We start from the raw sequence: 22955 nt of genomic DNA on the forward strand, positions 1-22955 counted from the left end.
AAGAAGAGGTCAATTTGCAGAGGTTCTTTCAAAGACTTCCAATATCACCCATCTGTCCCATCTGAGCCCACTGGCTGGTGGTCCATGACTGGGCCTCACCAAGTCCACAATCTTCCAAAGACCCTGGTCACACAGGACGCCAAGAGCTAATCTGCCTGTTCTCCATTCTTCTCCCACTGCAGCCAGCAAATCTACCATCTGAAAAGCTTCAGCCGCCCAGAGGGCCCAGGGGGAAAAGCTCAAGGTAGGTGAATCACCCCTACAGTCTCTCGTGGGTGAATCACTTCTGCAGTTTCTTACCCACTAGGTTAATTTCACCCTTTTGGGGTGCTCGTCTCGATTTAGTCAGGAGCCCCGAGAAGCAGGGCTAGGGTTCACAGATTCGTGCGCGGGTAGCATAGGTCCAGGCTGAGCGGTGACGCTGGTTTCTTGGAGGATCACTAGGCCTTCTGGTTGAAGACGTCTGGCCTCTTCACTTCCTTATTCTGACACCCATCTTGGTTGGGGCCAACACCGTTTTGAACGCATTCTCCCCGGGGTGTGGGGCTCATTTCTCCTTCTGTCCACTCGTCGGGAACCCAAAAGCTGGAACAGCTGTGTCCAGGGCCAGCTACAACCCAGCTCCCGGAGGCCACGGCTATTCCTCCGTTGTTTCACGGATGCCAGACTAACGTCTTCCTTGACCACTTTCGAGACGCTTTCAAAGTCTCCCAGGATGGCCACTACCTGTGTGGACCTGGGTGGACCCGGAGACAGGTATCCACTGAGGGTGACGCAGAGTGTCGAGAGCACGGCTCACATCCCACGTCCTCCAGCAACATGTTACCACCCACCTCTGACTTCCATGTTCTCTTCCCTTCCACACAGGGCCCTCTGCAGCGCCCCCTCTCGCCCCCGGCGTGCACGACACCCGCAAGGACCGCCCCCACGCCCCGGCCTGGAGGGCTTCCCAGCCCGTGGCGGGGGCAGCAGGTGGGGGGAGGGGGGAGACGGCCTGGTGGCCCCGGGGAGCGGTTTGGCGGGTGTCCCCCGTACCCCCACCCGGCCGCCCCCACCCCCACGCGGTCTCCCCCCAGCCCCCCGGACCCCGCCTGGCCGGGGCCGGGCTCCGCTCCCACGCCCGCCCCCCTCCTCTCCCGCGCCCCCGGCCCAGCCCGGGCCGCGCACCCCCCGCCCCGCACCCTCGCCGGCCGCCGCGCGGCCCCCGGCATTCCCGGCACGTCCGGCGCCGACTTTTACCTGTACTTTCTGCACTCGAGGCGGCTCGTCGGGCGAGAAACACCTCCCCGGGACCGCTACCTCCCCCGCCCCGGCTCCGCCCGGCTTCCTCCTTCCCCTCCAAGGCCGCAAAGTAGATGGAGTAAGAGAGTGTGTGTGCGAGAGAAAGAGAAAGAGGGAGCGGGCGCGGGCGCCGCGGGAGGGCGGGCGGGCGGCGGGCGGGAGGCGCGCCCGGCCCCCGCCGCCCTCCGGCCGCCGCCGCCGCCGCCGCCGCCGCGGGCTCGGCAACTCCGGCTCGCGCCCGGCCCCGGCCCCGGCCCGGTCCCCGCCGCCCGCCGCCCGCCGCCGCCCGCCGCCCCGCGGGCCGGGGCCGGCCGCGCCCCCGCGTCCCCGTACCTCGTAAAGGTCCCCAGAAGCCATGCCAGGCTGCGGAACTTGGCTCGCCGGGTGTGCGCGTCTGCTCGCTCGCGCCCTCCGTGCTTGTGCGCGAGGGGGCCAGTGTGCGCGTGTGTGTGCGCGCGTGTGTGTGTGAGTGTGTGTGTGGTGTGTTGAGTAAACTGTGTTTTTGCAGAATGACAGGCTTGGGGGCTGCCTATGCGCAGAATCAGAGCGGGCGGCGGCGGGGCTGGCGTAACCGGCAGCGGCGGCGGCGGCGGCGGCGGCGGCGGCACGAGCGCGGGCAGCAGCGACGGCCGCGCAGCGCGCCCGGGAGGCACCGACGCGGCCCGAGCGCCGCGGCCCCCGCGACCCGGCGACCCGGCGGCGGTGGCTGCAGCGGGCAACGGCTCGCCCCGGCGCCGCCTGCAGGAAGCCGCCCCGCGCCCGCCGCCGGCCCGGACGCTGCTGCCACTGGGCGAGTCCCCGCCCCCCGGGAGCCCGGCCCGGCCCCCGGGGAGGGGGGGGCGGGGGCGGCTGCCCGGCCGCGCCCCGGGGGACCGGTCCCGGAGTCCGGGAGCGCCAGGGCCCGCCCCGCCGCCCCGGGCCGGCTCCGGAGGCGGCGGCGGGGCTCCCCCCGGGGGTGACCGGCCAGGTGCCCGCCGGGCGCACCCGGCCCCGGGGCCGCGAAGGGGCGGCCGGGGAGGCAGGTAGAGAGCAGCGGTGGCCGGTCGCAGGGAAGGGGCCCCAGCTGGGCTCAGCCGACCGGGGGCCTCACCTCTTACCCCACCCCACCCCCCACCTACCACCCCCAACCCAGGGAGGGAGTGGGCGCCACCCCGGGAGACCTGGCCCCTCTGGGGCTCTGCAGCCCCTCCCCGGCTACATAGCCCCTCCCTCCAGTCTGGTTTGTAAGACGTGGAGGCCCCAGGGAGGAGGGACGACATGGCCCATACAGAGGCGCCAAGACAGCACCCCATAAACCCTGGAAAGTCTTTAGAGCCAGGCGTGGCCTTCCTTCAACAGCCGCCTCCCCCCATTCATTCACTCATCCACTACTCAGCAAACATTTTCCAGGCTACCCAACTACACGGGTGTCCGTAGACAGGCTCAACCGGGACCCTGCCCTCAAGGGACTTTGAATCCAAGAGGAGAAACTGGCCTCACAGACGTGAGGAGGATTCAGTCGTGCCACACAGAGGAGTTCCTACTATGTGCCAGGCTCCAGCTCGAGGTATTGAAGAAGCTCCCTGAAGTCCAAACTCCTTAATCAAGTCGTCTGTTCCTACCAAGATCCTGGATAAATGGTCTCCCTTCTGTTTAAAGACTTCTCTCTGTAAGAGATACGGTTAACTCAGAACCTGGGAAGACAGGCGGTTCTGAACTCGGAAGAAGGGTCTTCCACATCACAGCCCCCAAAATGCCTAGTTGGTTACTTTCTCCAGATGAGAAATGGACGTAATTCACATCCTTCCTCCTTCATTTCCTCTGTATGAGACTTTGGACATGTCGCTATACTCATCTCTAAATTGGAAATGGTGATAAACACCTAAAGTGATGTCAGAATCAAATAGGGGATCTATGTGTATAAGAAATGGCATATAGCAGCAGAACTCAATAAAGGTTATTCGTGTCTGAATCTGGACCCTGAACTGCCCTTGTGGAAAGATGCTGAAGGAGAATGTGTGACAAAGAGAAAGGGTTTAATCTAGAAGCTGTCAGACTTTTAAAGGACATCAAATTTTTCATTTCAAAAAAAATTTCTTAGAATCTGAACCACAAAGTTTTCACGTCTGGCTCATTCTAGGATACGTGAGTTTGCATATGCTGTTCCCTCTGCCTAGAATGTCCTTCCACATGGAATCCATCTGGAAAACTCTTCCTCTTCCTGCAGGGGCTTGTTTATCTTTGTATCACAAGCATCTATCACTATTCCTGGCAGAGAGTGAGCACACAATGAATGTTTGTCAGGCTATGCCAATACAACAGATTTTATACCAATTTCTAGTTAAAATCCCATATTAAAACAGTGGGGGCGGGGGGGAGAAGGGTGAGTGTGTGGAAATAACAAAGTGTATTTGGTTTAAAAACTGTAGAAATAGTTATAGCAATTCTCTCCCCTTTTCATACTATTTTCCCAATGGTTATGGTTTTAAATAACAATAATAAATAGCTCTCAATCTGTAGGTCACAAAACAAATTTTAATGATCCTTAATTTGTACTTGGGAATAAACGTGCCACCATAGCATGAGGATGTAATTTGGAAGTAGAAGACAAGAAAGAAACTGGGTTTGGAAATAATCTGCTCAGCCAAATTTGAATATATAATCACTAGTTTTATAAAAACACCAAAAACTTGACTTGTGCTGGCCAAATGCTCCCTGGGAATGTGAGCACACTTTGAAAAACCCTTGTCTAGACAGCAATTGTTACAGAGTTCACAGAAGAGGATATTCACTGTGGATTGGCATGCTCAGGGGATAGCTGATGAAAGAGGTAGAATTGAAGTGCATCTTGAAGACTCCTAGGAAAGGAAGGACAGTGTTTTAATTTGGGAAAGAGGTAAGAGTAGGTGGTGGGCAGTGCCGCAATGGGAGGGGTGCTAGAAAACTGGAAGATTGATCGGTGGAGGTCATAGGACATTGGATAGCAAATGCAGGTCAGTCATGGAGAGTCTTGGATGCCAAGCTAAGAGGTTTGCAATTTAGCAAGTCAGCAGTGGAAAACTGGTGAAGACTTGCAAATCCATCAAAAACATGTGGCAATCAAAAGGGTGCCTTAGAAGACAAATTCTAGAAGAAATATGAGAAATGGCCTGCAGAGGTTGAGGTTAGAGGCAGGGAGACCAATTGCCGTGGTCCACGGTGGTGGCAATAGAAATGAAGAAAACTGGACTTGCAAGGAAGAACCTCACCAGCCACCAACTTTCATTATGGTTATTCCACTTACTTCCATAAAGCATTTTATCCAAATCAACGGGACTTGATGACTAACAGGATGTGTGTGTACGTGTGTGTATGTGTTGGGAGTTGGGGGAGGGGTCAGCAACTAAGGAAAGAAAGGATACAGAGATGACTAAGGTTTTAAACTGAGTGACTGAGAGACCTATCCGTCATAACATTGTTCTATTTTGAGCTTGCCTCCAGACCATTGCTGGCCTCCAGAAAAGCCAGATGCTTCCTGAAGGATGAAGGGAAGGTTCCTCATCTTCTGTGGGAAGGTTGACCCAACCAATGGAAAGTTCTGCTCCAGGTTCTTCAGATGACATGGACCCATTGTTGCTCATGGAGAATGGAAGACACCTACAATGTTCCAAAAACTGGGATAAGCTCTTCATGCTACTCATAACTCAGGGACAAGTGATAAAACTCAACGCAAACTGATTTAAAACAAAGAATTTATTGACTCACACAGATTACAAAAGGATAGAATTGCTCTCAGGGTTGGCTGGATTCAAGATCTCACAGGACATAACATAACATAACATAACATAACATAACATAACATAACATAAAACACATAAAATTCCCAGGCAAAGGCTCTGCTTGGCTGATTGTAGATCACATGTTCTTGTTTTGGCCCAATTACTGTAGTCAGTCACTGATAGTACTCTGTGATTGGCCAGCTTAACTCACACACCCACCTATGGGGCAAGGAGAGTACAATGATTGGCAGCTTTACCGGAATTACATGATTGGAAGTGGGGATGAGCAGAAGCCCAAAGGAATGGGAGAAAGCATAGTGGGAAGATAGGCATCCACTATCTGGAGGAACAAACCTGGGGCAGAATGAGGACGTAGAAGCAAGGTCAGTGGCTGCCTAGAACATGACCTTGCGATGGAGCAAGACCAGCCAGTTTAATAGCCAAGGACAGATTGTTTTCACTGCCCTGACAGCGGATTACAATGTGACAATGACTTGAGACGTGAATCTTGACCGCCTGTATAGTATGGTGGTTTAACATGTAGACCGTAGAGTCAGAAGGCCTGGGTTCGAACTCTTGCATCACCACTACTGGCTAGATGCTGTGAGGTTCTTGACTTAACCATTCTGTCTTTCCATTTCCAAATGTATTTGTTATCTTTTGCTGCACAATCAACTACCCCCAAAACCTAGTGGCTTAAAACAAAAGGTTTTTCTTATCTCACAGTGTCTGTGTGTTGGAGATTCAGGAGCAGCTTCAGAAATCACTAATTTCTGACTTATAGTCTCTTCTGGGGTTCCAGTCAAAATGTTGGCTAGGACTGCAGTTATTTGAAGGCTCGACTGAATCTGGAGGCTCTACTTCCAAGATGGTGCCCACACAAAGGAGCTTCAGCTCCTAACCATGCAGATCTCGTCACAGCGTTGCTTGAGTACCCTCACATCATTTCATCTAGTCCCCAAAACCCAACAAAATAGAGCAAAACTGCCAAAGCTTCAGGTCTTTCTAGAACAGAGCCCCTAATTAAGCTGATGTGTTGGTCCATGCTAACCTTGTTTGATGCAGAGGCGATCTTTAGCACGTCAAACTGTACGACTACGGATGTCGGGTCCACACCACTCATGTTAAAGATGAGAAAACTAAGACCTACATTGGGTGATCCCAGAGAAAGTACAAGGAGGAAGTCACAATGGCTTTGGGCATCTCATCTTAGAAGCTAAGCACTGTCACTTCCACCATATTCTATTTTATTCTTTAGAACTAAGCCACTATGCCTAGCCCCAACACAAGAGGAGGCAAACTGGCCCCCACCTTTTAAAGGGAGGGCTATCAAAGAATTTGTAGGCATATTTTTAAATCACCCCACCACACCTGTAAATTGAAGTGATAAATACCCCATAGAGCTGTTTTAAGAATTAGATAAGATAATCCATGCAAAGCACATACCACTACAATACGGGCTGAATGATGGTGTTTGTTGTAATTACTGTTAAAACTACTAATACCTGGGGTGCCTGGATGGCTCAGTCAGTTAAGCATTCGACTCTTGATTTCAGAGCAGGTCACCCTGCTTGGGATTCTCTCTCTCCATCTCTCTCTGCCCTTCCCCCCGCTCACACCTGCTTGCGCACACACACATTCTCTCACTCTCTCCTCTCCCTCTCAAAATAAATAAATAAACATTTTAAAGAATAATAAATTACCTTTTAAAAAACCTACCAATGCCAGTTTCAAACTTGATATGTATCACTAATATACTTGAATGTTCAAGATTCCTATAGAAAGTCATTAAATCAAAACCTTCAAAAGGAATATTTTTCTCAAGCCATACAGAAGCTCTTGTTACTAATTAAACTTTATTTTTAGCATTAATTGAAAAATATTTTACTTCAATAATAAGAATAATTGAAGTAAAGTCATACTTACCCAGTACAACATGCTAGGTATTATTCTCACTGAACAATACAAATTACGCCTTGCCCTCACGATGTTTACAGTACAGTGAAGAAACAGACAAGAAAGCAAAATGCATATATAATATTATTTCAGGTATTTATATGACGTACGAAGAAAAATAAAGCTAAGTAAGATGACAGAGAGGAACTGAGATGGGTGCATACAGGGACCAGAAGGGGGAATTGGTTTAGATAAGGTAGTTAGGCAAGACCTCACTAAAGTGGTGACATTTGAGCTGAAACCTGAACAAAGTGAGAGAGAACACAAATCAAATCAGAGGGCAGAGAATGTCAGAGGGAGAAAATAGCAAAGACAAAGCCCTGAGGCTGAAGAAGCTTGGTATGTTCGAGGTCCCGCAATTAAGCCAATATAGGTGAAGAGGAGGGAACTCAGGAAGAAGTAAGCCAGAGAGCTAACCAAGGTCCAGGTATATGTTGGGACTTGTAGGCAAAGAATTTGGATTCCACTCTAAGTGAAATGAGAGGTCAGTGAGGGGAGTGGATAAGAGAATGGCATGATAGGATTGGCTCCTGGGTAAACAATGGAATGGAGAGGGGCAAGAGGGATGCTGGACAGCATTACAGAAGTCCAGATGTAAGATCCTAGTGTCATGGCTTAAGAAGGATGGCATCAAGATGGGGGGGAGTGGTTGGATTGAGGGAACACGAAGATATATGTATAGAAGTAAAAGAATCCTAAATTTTTGGTCTGAGAGGCTAGATTAATGGAGGTTCCATTTACTGAAATGCGTAAATGGGGGGGTGCATTTTGTAGGTGGTATAAATCGTGGGAGGGGGGAAATCAACAGTTTATTCCTAGGACATGTTAATTTTGAGATGTGAATTAGGTATGCAAATGAAGATGAAGGAATATTCAGCATGTAAGTCAGAAACTCAGACTGGACATGTGGTAGGAGTGGTCAGCATACCAATGGCAAGCAAAGGGACAAGTTATGGTCACTGACGGACTGGGCGAAGACCCAAAAGAGGAGAGGGCCTAAAGCCATTTAGCATTAAAGACCAGGAAGAAGAAGGTGAGGAGCCAGCAAAGAAATCTGAGAATGAGGGGACTGAAACAGGAAGGAAGCAAGAGAGTGCTGTGTCCCAAATCCAAGTGAGAGACAGAAGGCTGATCATTAAACGTCAGTGAGAGTTTGGGTGAAAAGAGCACTGACCATACGACTTGGCAACATGGAAATCTCAGGTGACCCTGATGGGACGAGGTTTAGCGGAGCAGTAAAGTTGAAGTGTAAATTAAAGCGAGTTAGAGGGAATTTGGGAAGAAAGGAGGTGCAGATGGTAAGCACAGGTGACTCATTCAAGGCCCTTTGCTATAAAGAGCAGAGAAGTGGGTCAGTAGATGGAGGGGAACACTACATGTGGGAAGGGTTTTTAATATAGACAATATGACAGCACGTCTGAGCAATGATAGGAATGACGCACTAAATGGGAGGAAATGGTCATGCAACAGGAAGAAGAGAGCAATGCTGGAACAGAGTCTTTGAAAAGGCCAATGGGGAAGAGATGCAGAAGGCCAAAGTGGAGGGGTTGGAAGTGGGAGTCCCTCTGTAGTTGGTTGAATAGTGTCCTCTAAAATTCATGTCTACCCAGAAACCTAGAATGTGACCTTGCTTGTAGATGTAGTTAGCTCAGATGAGATCATATAACATTCAGCTTGTCCCTAATCCAATAACTAGTGCCCTTATAAGACGAGAAAATAGAGACTAAAACACATCAAGAGAATGCCATGTGACGATGCGAACAGAGATTGAAGCAATGTGTGCATAGCCAAGGAATGCCAAGGATTGCAAACAACCACCAAGGTGGCCTTGCCAAGACCTTGATTTCAGGCTTCTAGCCCCCAGAGCTGTGAGAGAATGCATTTTTGTTGTTTTTAGCCACCAAGTTTATAGTAAGCTATTCTGGCAGCCACAGGAAACTAATATACCATCCACCAAAAGAACAAGGAAGTCCAAGCACATGGATGTAGATGAAGTTGTTGGCAGGTTTGGAACCCATTTCTCTTATTTCTGTATTCTCCATGAGATTAGCCATGAAATCACCAGATGAAAGTCAAGGGAAAGGAAAGTATCAGATAGGGGAATGTGATTTGCCTGGAACAACATTGGTTTAGTCTGTTGTCTCCCAAATCTATTAATAGTATCCCCTTTCACTCCCAAAGTTACCCATATTTAGACAATAAATGTATGATGTTTCTAGTATTTGATGTTTGAGGACAGCTCTAAAACTATAAGAAGTCAGGGCACCTGGGTGGCTCAGTCAGTTAAGTGTCCAACTCTTGATTTCAGCTCAGGTCATGATGGGATGGAGCCTCCCCTCCCCCCCCCCCAATCAGGCTCTGCTGAAAGAGTGGAGCCTGCTTGGGATTCTTTGTCTCCCTCTCTCTCTGTCCCTCCCCTGCTCACTTGCTCTCTCAAAAATAAACATTTAATAAAAATATGAGAAGAACTCAGAGAGAAGAGTAGGATTGACTAGGAAAATAGAGTGGCATTGTAGGAAGGTACTAAAGACCCACTGGATATTTGTATTAATAAGTTAATCAACCAGTAAACATGGTGGTGGTTTATCCAGTCACATTAGTTGTTCAGGGCCAAGCTGGGTGTTGGGTTTAACCAAGGTTGGAATTAGCCAGGTGTGTTCAGTGGAAGAAGAGAGGGGAAAGGGAGTGATAACAGGGGGGCTGCAATGGAGAGGATAAAAACCAAGGTGTTGGTCAATGGATTGGAATAAAAATTGATGGAGTTAGGACTCTGGAAATGGGGCAGTCAGTAAGGAAGGCTAACCACTCTTGAACAACTACCTTGGGCTGCATGACCATCCTGTTTCCTTCATTTCTTTCTTGCTTCCTTACTCATGCTGTATGGACCTGCTGTTGTATCAGGAGGATGGCAACAGGATCAATTTTCAGAACCTTGAAGACATTAAGAAGAGAGGGTGAATCTGGGGTGAGAACTGAGCGGGGGATGGGGGGGGAAGACCACAGTTATTGGGGCTGGGAGTGGGGCTGAGAAATGAGGGAAAGACAGAGAGAGAGAAAAAAAAAGACCTTCTGGAAAACCCAACCAAGATATTCTTTGACCTTAAAAGAAGGGAAAATGTGTTGAGCTATTCATGACGTCCAGTGAACCTGCCATTCCTTCTAGCCACTATAGGCAGAACTCAGTTAATATATGCATGTTGTATCATTTTATCATTTCAACAAGGTAAGAACCATTGGTGCCCTATCTTAATCGATGCAAGAAGAAAAGGCCATGACCCAAGGGACATGCTTTACAAGGGGCAGGTAGAGCTTCTGTGGCCTAAAGTAGCCCATAGTCCCTGTGGGCAATGCGTACTGGGGAAAAGATTTTTTGCAGAGACCATCACAGGAGAAAGAAAACCCAAGTATTTGATCCGGAGTCTTAACTAAGAAATCTTAGGGTGGGAGATGAGTGGATTCTAGGAAGGAAACAATATCAAATTTTTAGGTGTGTGTGTGTGTGTGTGTGTGTGTGTGTGTGTGTTTTGTAAGAAGGAGGAATTTGGACTTGTTAAGCTGAAAAAATTTTAAAACACAGGAATTCACGCACATAAAAATAACACACAAGCTCGCACTCTGTTAGCTGCCAGAGCAATCAAGTTATCTAGAATCATGTAACTTCTAGAAAACTCTCCAGTACCCTGTGAGAGATTGAGTGAAAAAGGCAAAAATATCTTAGTATTATTATAAAAATTGTTTTGACCATATGGATTCCTGAAATGATTTCAGTGGCCCCAAGGTTGACTGGACCACACATTGAGAATTATAGTTCTACAGAATCGTGTAAAACCTATCTTTGTTATAGGTAAAATTACATCTTTGAAGATTGTACAGAAATGGTTTCTTTTAACTAAATACATTTAAGCTTCATTGCTCTTACATCTTGGGAGGGGAGTGTGCATGTTCTCATTCATAAAGTTCCCTCAGAGGAGCCCAGAATAGAGGCCCAGAGCCCCCTGCACAGGACCTGAGTGGGCCCTTTGCCACCACAAGCTTCTGGAACACAAGGAAACCCAAGGAAACACAACCAAATGTACTGGTGAAGCCCTACAGGAAAATTTCTCCTCCCCTTCCTTCTCCTTCTCATTTTTCTCTTCTTTTTTTATTGTTTTATAATATGAAAATTCCAAATCTATGCAAAAGAAAAAGAACAATGTAGTGAGCTCACATGTACCCATTACCCAGGTACAAAAACAACAGTCCAAGGCCATTCTGCTTCCATCTCTACCACCCCATTCCCTCACCCCTCAGGCTAGATTATTTTGAAGCAACTCTCAGACATCCTATCATTTCTTCTGAAAATGTGTCCATATGTATCTCTAAATGTTCGAAATGTAACCACAATACCACCACCACACCTAAATTAACACTAATTCCTTCATATCAAATATTCAGCCAATGTGCAAATTTCCCCTGTTGTCCCATAAATACTTTTTGACAATTGGTTTGTATAAATCAGCATCCAAACGTCTACACATGCACGTGCTTGCTGTGCCTCTTAAAATTTTGTTAAACTTCAGGTATCTCTTTCCTTTTTATTTTCCTTATAAGTTTGTTGTTGGTGCTGTTAGAGAAACTAGATCATTTGTCAGTAGTGTCACTTAGCATGTACTTCTTTCCCCAGTAGTTCCTACAAGTGGGTAGCTAGATCTAATCTGGGTTTGTTTTGGGGGCTAAGAGGGCTTCATAGCTGGTGTTGTGCACTTGCCATAAGGAATATGTCTGCTTATCTTTTGTGATTTTAGCTGCCACCGATGACTCTTCACTAGATTCATTTCATTGGGGTTGCAAAATGGTGTTATCTATCATGTCTTCCTTATTTATCAATTGGATAATACCATGAACTCTTTCCTGATCAACTCCTTGGCTGTCCTAAGATATTTTTGTACAGGAAAGGCTGGCTAAAAGTTTCATTCGTTCCTTTTATTTATCAGTCTTCCAAATCATGAGTTGGTTCTCCAACGTCTCCAAAGAATCAGGATACATTTGTTTCAGTGTCTTTATGAACCCGTGAATTTTAACATGTTTAGTATGTTTCACCCCAATGTTCCTCTTCTTATGGCTCAAATTGGTCCTAGTTTGGCTGGGAGGAGCCTCTGGCAGTTGGGAGGAGCCTCTTCCTGTTGGTTCTTGAGACATTAAACACATCCTTGCTTTCTGGTTTGAGAAGATGCTCAGACATCTTAACCACTTCCTGCACCAGACCTGGAATCCACTATTTCACCAATGATCCCTTGTTCTTTTTACTGAGAAATGGCATTAGGTTACCATAAAGTGAACACCAAATTGTGCTTATAGATAGGTCATCATTTGGGGGCCTTTTCAATGGACAAAGTTACAAATTTTTTGTAGGTCTTTTAGCCCTTAGGGTACATGCCACAAGAGATATCCAGTCATTTTACTTTGTTTAAAAATTTTTTTTTAATGTTTTTGTTTATTTTTGAGACAAAGAGAGACAGAGAATGAGCAGGAGAGGGACAGAGACAGAATCTGAAGCAGGCTCCAGGCTTTGAGCTGTCAGCACAGAGCCCATCGCGGGGCTTGAACTCACAGACTATGAGATCATGACCTGAGCTGAAGTCGCATGCTTAACCAATTGAGCCACCCAGGTGCCCCACTTTACTTTGTTTTAGAGTCACTTGAAATAACTTCTTGGTTAAGTCACCAACTCACTACACATTTACATTCATTTGTTTCCATGTTTCCTTTTTGATTTTGATTTTTAGGGACAATATTTTTATTTTTATTTAATTTTTTTTAATTTGCAAATATTTACATGGCTCCAGAGTTAAATCTACAAACAAGATATATTGAGGGAAGTCTAGCTCCTACCATTTTTTTCTCCACTCTGTTTCCTCCCTCCCCTTGTAGCAAACCTTTTTATTTCATGGGGTATTATTGAATTTTTAATATAAACAAATCTGCACATACATTCATATATCGTCATTTCCTAGATAAATGCTAGTATACTATGCACATTTTTCTCTACCTTGCTTTTCTCACTAAACATTATATCTTGGATATCTCCTTCAGCATTACTTGGAATTCTTCTTTTTACAGCTGCATAATGCTCCATGATGTGGTCGTGCAAGAGCTATTCATCCTGTCGATGAATTTTTGCAGCCTTTTGAAGTTACAAATAGCTTTATGCCTGATTAGCTTTACGCCTGTGTCTTTTAAAATTCTGGCTAGGCTATAGGGGGATTTTTTTTGTACTGAATAACCTGCCTTCAAAAAGGTACTAATCATTACAATGTTGGGAGAGAAGGTGTCCAAAAACAAGCCCCATCACTACGGGCAGAACATTAGGTTCATTTCTATTTCTGAGAGGAGTGGCTGCCGCAACTGTCAATCATCATGGCAGGGACTCAATCTGGAGATGACGAACGAGTACTTTCAGTGGGGAGGGAACGTGAGGCTCCGTGAAAGAGAAAGGCATCTTAGGAAGCCATTGAGAATGGAGGCAAATGAGCTGAACCACGACCAGAATTACCCAGACAAGGAAGTGGCCCTGGCAGTGTCAGCTGGGGACTCAGAGGAAGGAACTTGTCCGTGGTCTCAAGGATTAGTCCAATAATTGATTTCAATTTTCTCTGTGTTTAATTTATCTTCTTTCATTGCAAGGTCTTTACACAGGTTTTGTGAAATGTTACAGCAGTAACTTAGTTGGGCTATGGAAAATTCGGAGACAAGCCTGTGTATGTGATTGGAATGTAGTGATAAAGCAGAAGTAGCCATCCCTCCTATCTCCTGCCCCAAGGCTAGGAAAGTAGCAGCAGCAGCAGCACACGGGAATGCAATGGCTCACAATTTCAAGAGGTAGGGTGAAGGCTAATCCTGTAGAAATCCTGTGGCATGGAGAATGGGGCCATGGAAATAGATGATCCGGATTTGGGTCCATATCAACCTGTTGAATGGAGTCGGACTTCTTGATGAAGGAAGGTTGCAGAAAAGACACATAGATGCATGGAAACTCATTCCCAAGAGGTCTTTCCCTTTAAGTAGAAAAGGACATTGTGTGTTGGCTGAGGAAATATGAATGATATGACACTAAGTGATTAATAAAGACTACAAAAGGAGTCCAACATATCATTTTACCCATTGACCATACGTAAAATGTAAAATACTGATTTCTGGTATGTAAATAGACACATTTAAATGAACATAATCACAATGAAATCACAATGAGTGATGAGATCATGGGTAATTTATGTCTTTGTATTTTCCTTGTTTTTAAAGTTTTCTACGTTGAATATACTTTATTTTGAATAAATGATTTTGAATTACTTTGAATATTGAATATACATTACAATGTCACTTTGAAACAATAAAAAAAGGGGGGGGAGGGTTCCTGGGTGGCTCAGTTGGTTAAATGTCACACTCTCCATTTCAGCTCAGGTCGTGATCTCACGGTCATGAGATCAAGCCCCACGTCAAGCTTAGCGCTAGGCATGGAAGCTGTCTAAGATTACCTCTCTCCCTCTGCCCCTCCCCAGCTTGCATGTACATGCACACGTGCGGTTTCTCTATATTAAATAATTAATTAATTAATTAATTAATTAATCTAACTAAAAAAATGGGCAAAATATTAATAGGCAACAGAGAAATGAACATATATAATGGGAAATTAACTTAGGAAAAAGAAACTATCCAAACACACTTGTAGTACAAGAAATTCAATGTAAAAAATATATAGCAATTAATGTATTAACTGATTGATGATTTTAAAAAATTTTCCAATACCTAGTATTGCTAAGGATGTAGAGAAAATGGCTCATATACAATGTTGACAGGACACTAAATTGTTGCTATCTTTTCTGGAAGAAAAATTTTCATTGTTTATCATTCTCCTTAAAATGGTCATACCCTAGGGCCCAGTAATTTAACTTCCACAAAATTTTCTAAATAAAAATCAGGTATGTGCATAATGACTTATGTTTAGGAGTACTTATTATCATTATTTATAACACCAAAAATTATTAATATGTAAATATCCAAAAGGTTAATAATATTCTGTAGGTAATTAAACTCATGACCTTTAAGAATAGCTATGACGTGGAAGAAAAGCTCAACATACATAGTTGAGTGTGAAAGGAAAGATTAAAAAATGGTGTATCTAGGGGCACCAAGATAACTGAGCCAGTTAAGTGACTGACTCTTAATTTTGGCTCAGGTCATGATCTCCTGGTTCATGGGAATGAGTCCCACATCGGACTTTGTGGTGAAAACACCATGGAACTGCTTGGGATTCTCTCTCTCTCTCTCCCTCTCTTTCTGCCCCTCTCTCACTCTCTTTCTCAAAAATAAATAAATAGACTGCTTTTTAAAATAGTGTATCTCGTGTAATTAGTTTTGCTCATAAAATTGTGTGTGTGTGAGTGTGTGTGTGTGTGTGTGTGTGTAGTAAAATGTTAACACTGATTGAATATAGTACATTTGGGCTTTCTTCCATAGACATTGTTGAATTTTGTAAACATTCTACAATAAGTATATAATGTGTACACACCTAAACAGGTATATTTATAAAACCAGGACATTGTTTTTTCAAATTGTGTTTTTACATTTATTCATTTTTGACAGACAGAGAGACAGAGCACAAGCAGGGGAGGGGCAGAGAGAGAGGGAGACCCAGAATCCAAAGCAGGCTCCAGGCTCTGAGCTATTAGCACAGAGCCGGACACGGGGCTCAAACCCACAAACCACGAGATCATGACCTGAGCTGAAGTTGGATGCTCAACCGACTGAGCCACCCAGGCACCCCCAAAACCAAGACTTTTTTTTAAAAGAAAATGGTATTTTAAAAGTAAAACAATGTTCTGGAGTGGGAGTTTACAGAACAGCAATGCGGGGAGGCTAGAATGATTCATACGGTGATGAGCTGAAGTTGGAGACATCAGAATCATGTTTAGCTTGATATAGATACAACTAGCTACATACAGATATTTACAGATGTGTGTATATACACAGATTAGTATACACACACATATCTCTTTGCTCTGTCAGCTGAAGGGGCCTAGGAGTAATGACACCTCAGTAGTATTGAGCACATCTAATGCCCAAATCTTGGTTTCAAATACCATTCTCCAATAAAAGAACAGGGCTCTTCAGAAGAATGGCTGATTCTAGGATGAAGGTAGGAAATACATAAAATGAGCCTGTAATATCTTATGCTACCAGTAAATAAGAAAGTGCTCAAAATTAATAAATAGGCCCATAATTATGAGGGCAAGTCAAAGAAGCCAACTGGAAAAGCTGCCAATGGCCAAAGCTGGACCAATTTGAGCAATGAAATAAATGAAGTCTCATTGGATTATATCCAAAGTATAAAATAAATATTCATGAATCAATGCTGATATAAATGAATTATTGAATGAATGAATGAATAAATACATAAATAAATAGGTGAGCAGAGACAAATTTCCTTTGCAGAAGTATTCCAAATAATTTATGTAGATATGCCACATTCAAGAAGGTGAAGCATCACTCCCCACTCCTTAGCTGTGGGCTACACATAGTGAGTTCCTTCTAAAAGAGCACAATGTAGAAAGTGGGAGGGTAGGGGCGCCTGGGTGGCGCAGTCGGTTAAGCGTCCGACTTCAGCCAGGTCACGATCTCGCGGTCCGGGAGTTCGAGCCCCGCGTCGGGCTCTGGGCTGATGGCTCAGAGCCTGGAGCCTGTTTCCGATTCTGTGTCTCCCTCTCTCTCTGCCCCTCCCCCGTTCATGCTCTGTCTCTCTCTGTCCCAAAAATAAATAATAAAAACGTTGAAAAAAAAAAAATTTTTAAAAAAAAAATAAAAAAAAGAAAGTGGGAGGGGACAGTAATTTTACAGTGGAGAAACCTGATAAACACAACCTCAGCCAAGTAATCAAAATGAAGGTCAACAGTGGTAAGTCATGCCAACAGTATGCAGTCTTGATATGATGTGATAAAAATGGTATGTTAGCCCTGTGACTTGTCAAAATCCCATGAACCCAGTCTAATTGACAAATCCCAACTGAGGGACATTCTACAAAATATCACACCAGTACTCCTCAAAAACTCATCATAAACAACAAAAGTTTGAAAAAATGTCACAGCCAAGAGGAGTCTAAGGAGGCTTGATGACTAAATGTAATGTGGTATCCTGGATGGGATCTTGGAATGGAAAAAAAACTATATTAGGTACAAATTAAGGTAACATAAATAGAGTATGGTCTTTAGTTAATAATAATGTAACAGTGTTGGTCACTAATTATGATAAATGTACCATGCTAATGTAATGTGTTAATAATAGCAGAACCCAGGTGAGAAGTATATGGGAACTCTCTGTACTTCTTCAGAATTTTTCTGTAAATGTAAAACTATCCTAAGATATAGAGGAAAGTTTTTTTTAAGCAACATTCTGTAACAAATAAAAGCATTTTTAGAAATGATCTCTCCGGGATAGGTACGAGGCCATGAAAGCCAAGGTTTTTTTCTGGAGGAAAATATTGTTGTATTAATTTCAATTAACACATAGCTAAAAATACACACTAAGAGGAGGAATATTTTTCTCTTCATTAAGAGAAGAGTGAAATATTACATTTTTCTGAACATATAGATGTCCATAAGGCAGTGATTGCATTCTCCTTTATCACAAAATAGGAGGGAAGACAGTGAATTTATCTGAGAGAAACACCTACCTAAACAACAAGAAACATTTCAAGAGGAAGAATCTAGGGAAGAAATGCCTCCAAAGATAAGCTATTCCAAAATTCAGAAGAAAAATTTAAAAACCTGGTTGGGATTCTTAAAAAAAGGGCAAAAGTAATAGGTGCCATAAGTAATGATCAGAGCATCATAGGAAAAGATTGAGATGAATGGGCAAAGGAAAGCGAGAAAAAGGGAGGTGAGTCATACAAAAGATTCCAAGGAAACTTACAATGTTGTCACAGAATGAGAATCAACATTACAGATAATAAAGGACAGTATGTGGTGTAGACAGCAACCTTAAGAATACCTCTCAGAATTTAAAATAAAAAGACAAAGGATTAAGATAAAAAGAGAAAGTAAGATAACCAAGGGAGAATCGAGAAAAAAGATGATGTTTAAAAACTGTAACTGTAAACATTTTTTTTAAATTAAAAAAAAAAAAGGCAGGGGCGGGGAGACTGGGTGGCTCAGTCCATTAAGCGTCTGACTTCAGCTCAGGTCATGATCTCGCAGACCGTGGGTTCAAGCCCCGCATCGGCCTCTGTGCTGACCACTCTGAGCATGGAGCCTGTTTCAGATTCTGTGTCTCTGTCTCTCTCTGCCCTACTCTCACTCACACTCTGTCTCTCTCTCAAACGTAAACGTTAAAAAAAAAATTTTTTTTAAGGTGCAACTGAAGAAGAGGAAAAACAGAGCAGAAGGAAAATCTAAGGATATAATAGAAGAAAACAGTGGTGAGCTAAAGACTTCCCACTTTATAGAAATCTAAAATGTTAGCCATTTTATACAAAGAAAGTAGTCATGTACATGTAAAGGTAAAACAATAACATTCTCATATAAACAAGAATTCAAAAAACATACTTTGTTGAAAAAAGTTTCCCTAATTATATATTATACTCCAATCAAAATAAAAGCCTCAGGAATGGAACAACCATAAAGAGGCCAGCAATAAACGCTAAAATCATTCAAAATAGTTAAGTCTAAATAGCTGTTTTAAATCTAGTTGTAAAACTGAAAGTGAATGTAAAAGTCACAATGTAATAATATCTTGTACTTAAACCTGTGTAGAAAGGGGAAGTAAACTGTACTAAATACTTTGTCTCAACTTGGAGCTGAAGGATTGGGAAGCCCAAAGACACTCCTTTGCTCCTGACTCTGCAGTTAGAAAAAAGCAACCAGAGAATAAATTTGAAACACTAAAGTTAACCACCACAAGAATTCACACTATCTCTTAGCCTCTAAAACACAGACAAATATAAAAGCAAAGTCAATATAGTCCACAAAACATAAGTAAGATAGAAAATAAAGGAGATACCAAAGAAGTGTAAAAAACAAAAAGACAGGAGTTAAGGTCAGAGTAATAATATTTATTATAATAATAAAAGTAAATGCGATAAATGCCTTTAAGAGGAACAAACACTTTACAAAAATTTTAAGGTTTATTTATTTTTTTGAGAGAGAAAGACAGAGACAGAGACAGAGCGTGAGAGGGGGGAGGGGCAGAGAGAGAGGGACACACAGAATCCGAAGCAGGCTCCAGGCTCTGAGCTCTCAGCACAGCTTGACAGGGCTTGAACCAGAGATCATGACCTGAGCCAAAGTCGGTCGCTTAACTGACTGAACCACCCAGGCGCCCTGGTAGCAAACACTCTTAAATTCTCTTAAATTGGCCACACACACACACACACACACACACACACACACACATATAACATATATACATGTATATATACATACATGTATAGTATATGTATGGCAATATAATATGTTCAAAAAATAAGAGAACACAAGAAGACATGGTAAAATGAATACTGGAGGGAAAAGAAATCGAGGCAAGAAAACTAAATGGGACAAAGGGGGACGCATTATAATAGTGATGGGTATCGTTCAAAATGAAGAATGGTGCAATAGTCAGCAAATACTTATCAATTCCCACAGCTTTTCAGAAGTTAAAAAATACATATGAAACACTGAACGCTTGATACTCCTCAAATTTAAAATAACATATATAACTTTTTTGAGTTACTCTGTTCTGACAAAACTCCATTTAAATATATAAAGAAACAAGTGTTAGACATACAAAGAAAAATTAACACAAATACTGTGATTTTGTGACGCATCAGCACTAGAAGATAAACTGTTACTAGAAGATAAACAAAAAATAAAAAACATAATCTAAATCATAAAATTAGTAAGTTTAATTTTTAAAGTGGGGTGAGGCAAAAGTACATTTTTCTGACAATTATAAAAGTGACAAATATAGAACATATAAACATAAAACTCAAAATTCAATACAATTACATGTTAGTGACAGGCATTACCTGAAGATAATTGATCTTGAGAATAATCCTTTTAAAGTAAATCCCTTTAAAAGGAAGTTCGAAATTTTCACAATGAGCATTGGAGAAAAGTTGGAGTGGAACATTATCTTGAAAAATGAAACAAAAAAAAATTGTCACGGTAAGTTTATTTTATTGCATATTTAATGAAATTAAAGAACAAAAATATTGATTTTGGCATATTTGTCCCAACAAAATTTGAGATCTCCTGAGATAACATCCTTCGTGTTTGAATAATAAAAAGACTGGTTTTTCCTAAAAGAAAGATGAAAGCTTTTATCAGTCTCCCAAGGGTCCTTTCAATGCTTTTCTATTTGGACATTACTCCTCTGAAGCTATCATGTCATTACCTTGTAGAATTTCAACTTCTTTCTCTTGTATTCTGCCACAGCCTTAGTTGTCAAAGGAATTTGGGTGATTCTAGCAGTTCTCCAACATCACCTTCAACCTTACAAAATTCTGCAGGTTTTCTTTTTAATCCAAGATAATGTGTGTGCTTTGTTTTGTCAGGAAAACACCCCCACAATCAGCTAGCGGTGACTGGACAAAGAGATCTGACCAGCTAAACAGGTAAAGCCCCTGATCTCACTAGTGAAGGGACCTTGAGGATGAGACCAATTTCCTAAGTGATTAATTCATCCACGAACATTTCATGTTATGACAATTTTGCTCCCCTCTATGACTTCATAACTGCAGGGAGTTGGATGCTGAACTCTCGATGCTGAACTCTCCCTTCGTGGAATGTAAAATAAACTCTGTCCTATATAATTATGTGTAAGAATATATCAAAATTGCGATGACAGCTTATTTAGAAGTTAATCACAGCAAAAACAGGTGGTGTCAAAACTACAGAGTACAGGCAAGGTGTGTTTATCAGTGGCGGAATTTATGGAGTTAAATGCTTTCGTTATTAAGTAACACTGAAAACAAATAAACTAAGGACTTAATTTTAAAAAACTGGGAAAGATATGAAATTTAAAACCAAGGAATTAACAAAGATATAAAGGACACTCAAAAAATAAATCTAAGCTCTGATTCTTTGAAAACACCAACACGTTCCAAGACTAGGCAAGAGAAAGAAGGGAGAGAGGGAAAAAAGGAGCGAGGTGGAGGAACAAATGAAATGAGAAGAAAGAAGGAAAGAAAGAAAGAAAGAAAGAAAGAAAGAAAGAAAGAAAGAAAGAAAGAAAGAGAGAAAAAGAGAATGAAAAAGAAAGGAAGGAAGGAAAGAAGGAAGAAATGAGGGAAGCAGGAAGGGAAAGGAATACACAGGGCGCAATTACATAATGCTAAGTATCATAAAAAGGTCTTCCGTTCTGAAGTGATCAGGTTTTGGAAGAACTCAAAGTCCATTTGTTCTTAAATCAAAATTAGCAATATAAAGTGACTGTTATCGCCATCTGTTGGTGGCACACAGAGTTGACACCTTTGCTTGGGCTTTGTTAACCTCTAAGAATCTTGCAAATTGAAATTTCAAAATTGTTTTAAATTTATAGCTTCTGAATATTTTACATGGTACAAGATACTTTAGATGCTATGTCGATTTTAGAATCTTGATGAAATTTAAAATGTACTGGAAATTATAAATAGTTAAAATTGACTTAAGAGGAGGTAGAAAAGTCAAAAACACCAACGACAATGTAAGAAGTCAAAACAATTTTTCCCCAACATGTATAAGGACCAGACAGGTGAGTACTTTTAAGAAAGGAATTATTTCCAATACTCCTGAAACTGCTCCAAAATGTAGAAAAAGAGGGAGACACTAATTTCATAGATCAGTATAATTCTGATACCATAAAAAATCTGACAAAAGTACCCCCAAAAGAGGGAAATTTAAAGACAAATTACCATATTAAATATGGATGCAAAAGTCATTCAAAAAATTATAGCAAGTTAAATAAAACCATATATTCAAAGAATAATACACTGTGTCCCATGAACATTATTTCCAAATGTGCAAGGATAGTTCAATATTATGAAATCATCAATCTGATTCACCACAGTCAGTTAAGCATCCGACTTTGGCTCAGGTCATGATCTCATGGTTCTTGGGTTTGAGCCCTGAATCCAGCTCTGTGCTGACAGCTCAGAGCCTGGAGCCTGCTTCAGATTCTGTATCTCCAACTCTCTCACTGCCCCTTCCCTGCTCACACTCTCTCTCTCTCTCTCTCTCTTTCTCTCTCTCTCTCTCTCTCTCAAAAAATAAATAAACATTTAAAAAAATAAGAAAACACTTTGATGAACTTCAACTGCATGCCTGGTTAAACAATGCTACTGCACTAGGGTGAGAAAAATAGTTCATAAATATCAATAAGATTTCCTCTTCTAAAATCAAGAGTAGGAAAACAAGGCCTGAAATAACCACGGTTGGCCATATTGTTTGGGAATTTTTGGCCAGTGCAGTAAGTCAGAAAAATAAATGAAAATGTAAACTACAATAGTATATATGACTATTTGTTTTCAAAAGCCAAAAGAATCAATTAAAAACAAATAAGTATACACACAAAGGAAAAAAAAGTGAGAGAGAGAGAGAGAGTGAGAGAGAAAGAGAAACCAAGAAACAGACTCTTAACTATAGAGAACAAACTGATGGTTACCAGAGGGGAGGTGAGTGGGGGATGGGTGAGATAGCTTATGGGAATTAAGGTGTGTACTTGTCGTGATGAGCACTGAGTAATATATAAAATTGTTGAGTCACTATTCTGTACACCTGAAACTAATATATCACTGTATTAACTATACTGGAATTAAAATTTAAAAAACTAAATAATTTTTTAAAAATGAGTTCAGAGGGGCGCCTGGGTGGCGCAGTCGGTTAAGCGGCCGACTTCAGCCAGGTCACGATCTCGCGGTCCGTGAGTTCGAGCCCCGCGTCGGGCTCTGGGCTGATGGCTCAGAGCCTGGAGCCTGTTTCCGATTCTGTGTCTCCC

At 42.7% G+C, this 22955-nt stretch overlaps 1 protein-coding gene across 1 annotated transcript in view; it reads right to left on the minus strand.

Moving 5' to 3' along the window:
- Positions 1–2029, minus strand: part of CDYL2 (chromodomain Y like 2) — a 170730-nt gene extending 168701 nt beyond the window's left edge. Inside the window, exon 1 of the mRNA XM_043599735.1 lies at positions 1615–2029. Coding sequence (XP_043455670.1) covers positions 1615–1638 — 24 coding nt within the window. The 5' untranslated portion in view covers positions 1639–2029. The remainder of the gene's footprint in view (positions 1–1614) is intronic.
- Between the last annotated feature and the right edge of the window lie 20926 nt (positions 2030–22955).

This window comes from Prionailurus bengalensis, chromosome E2 (assembly GCF_016509475.1).
Source record: "Prionailurus bengalensis isolate Pbe53 chromosome E2, Fcat_Pben_1.1_paternal_pri, whole genome shotgun sequence".
Lineage (NCBI taxonomy): Eukaryota > Metazoa > Chordata > Mammalia > Carnivora > Felidae > Prionailurus > Prionailurus bengalensis.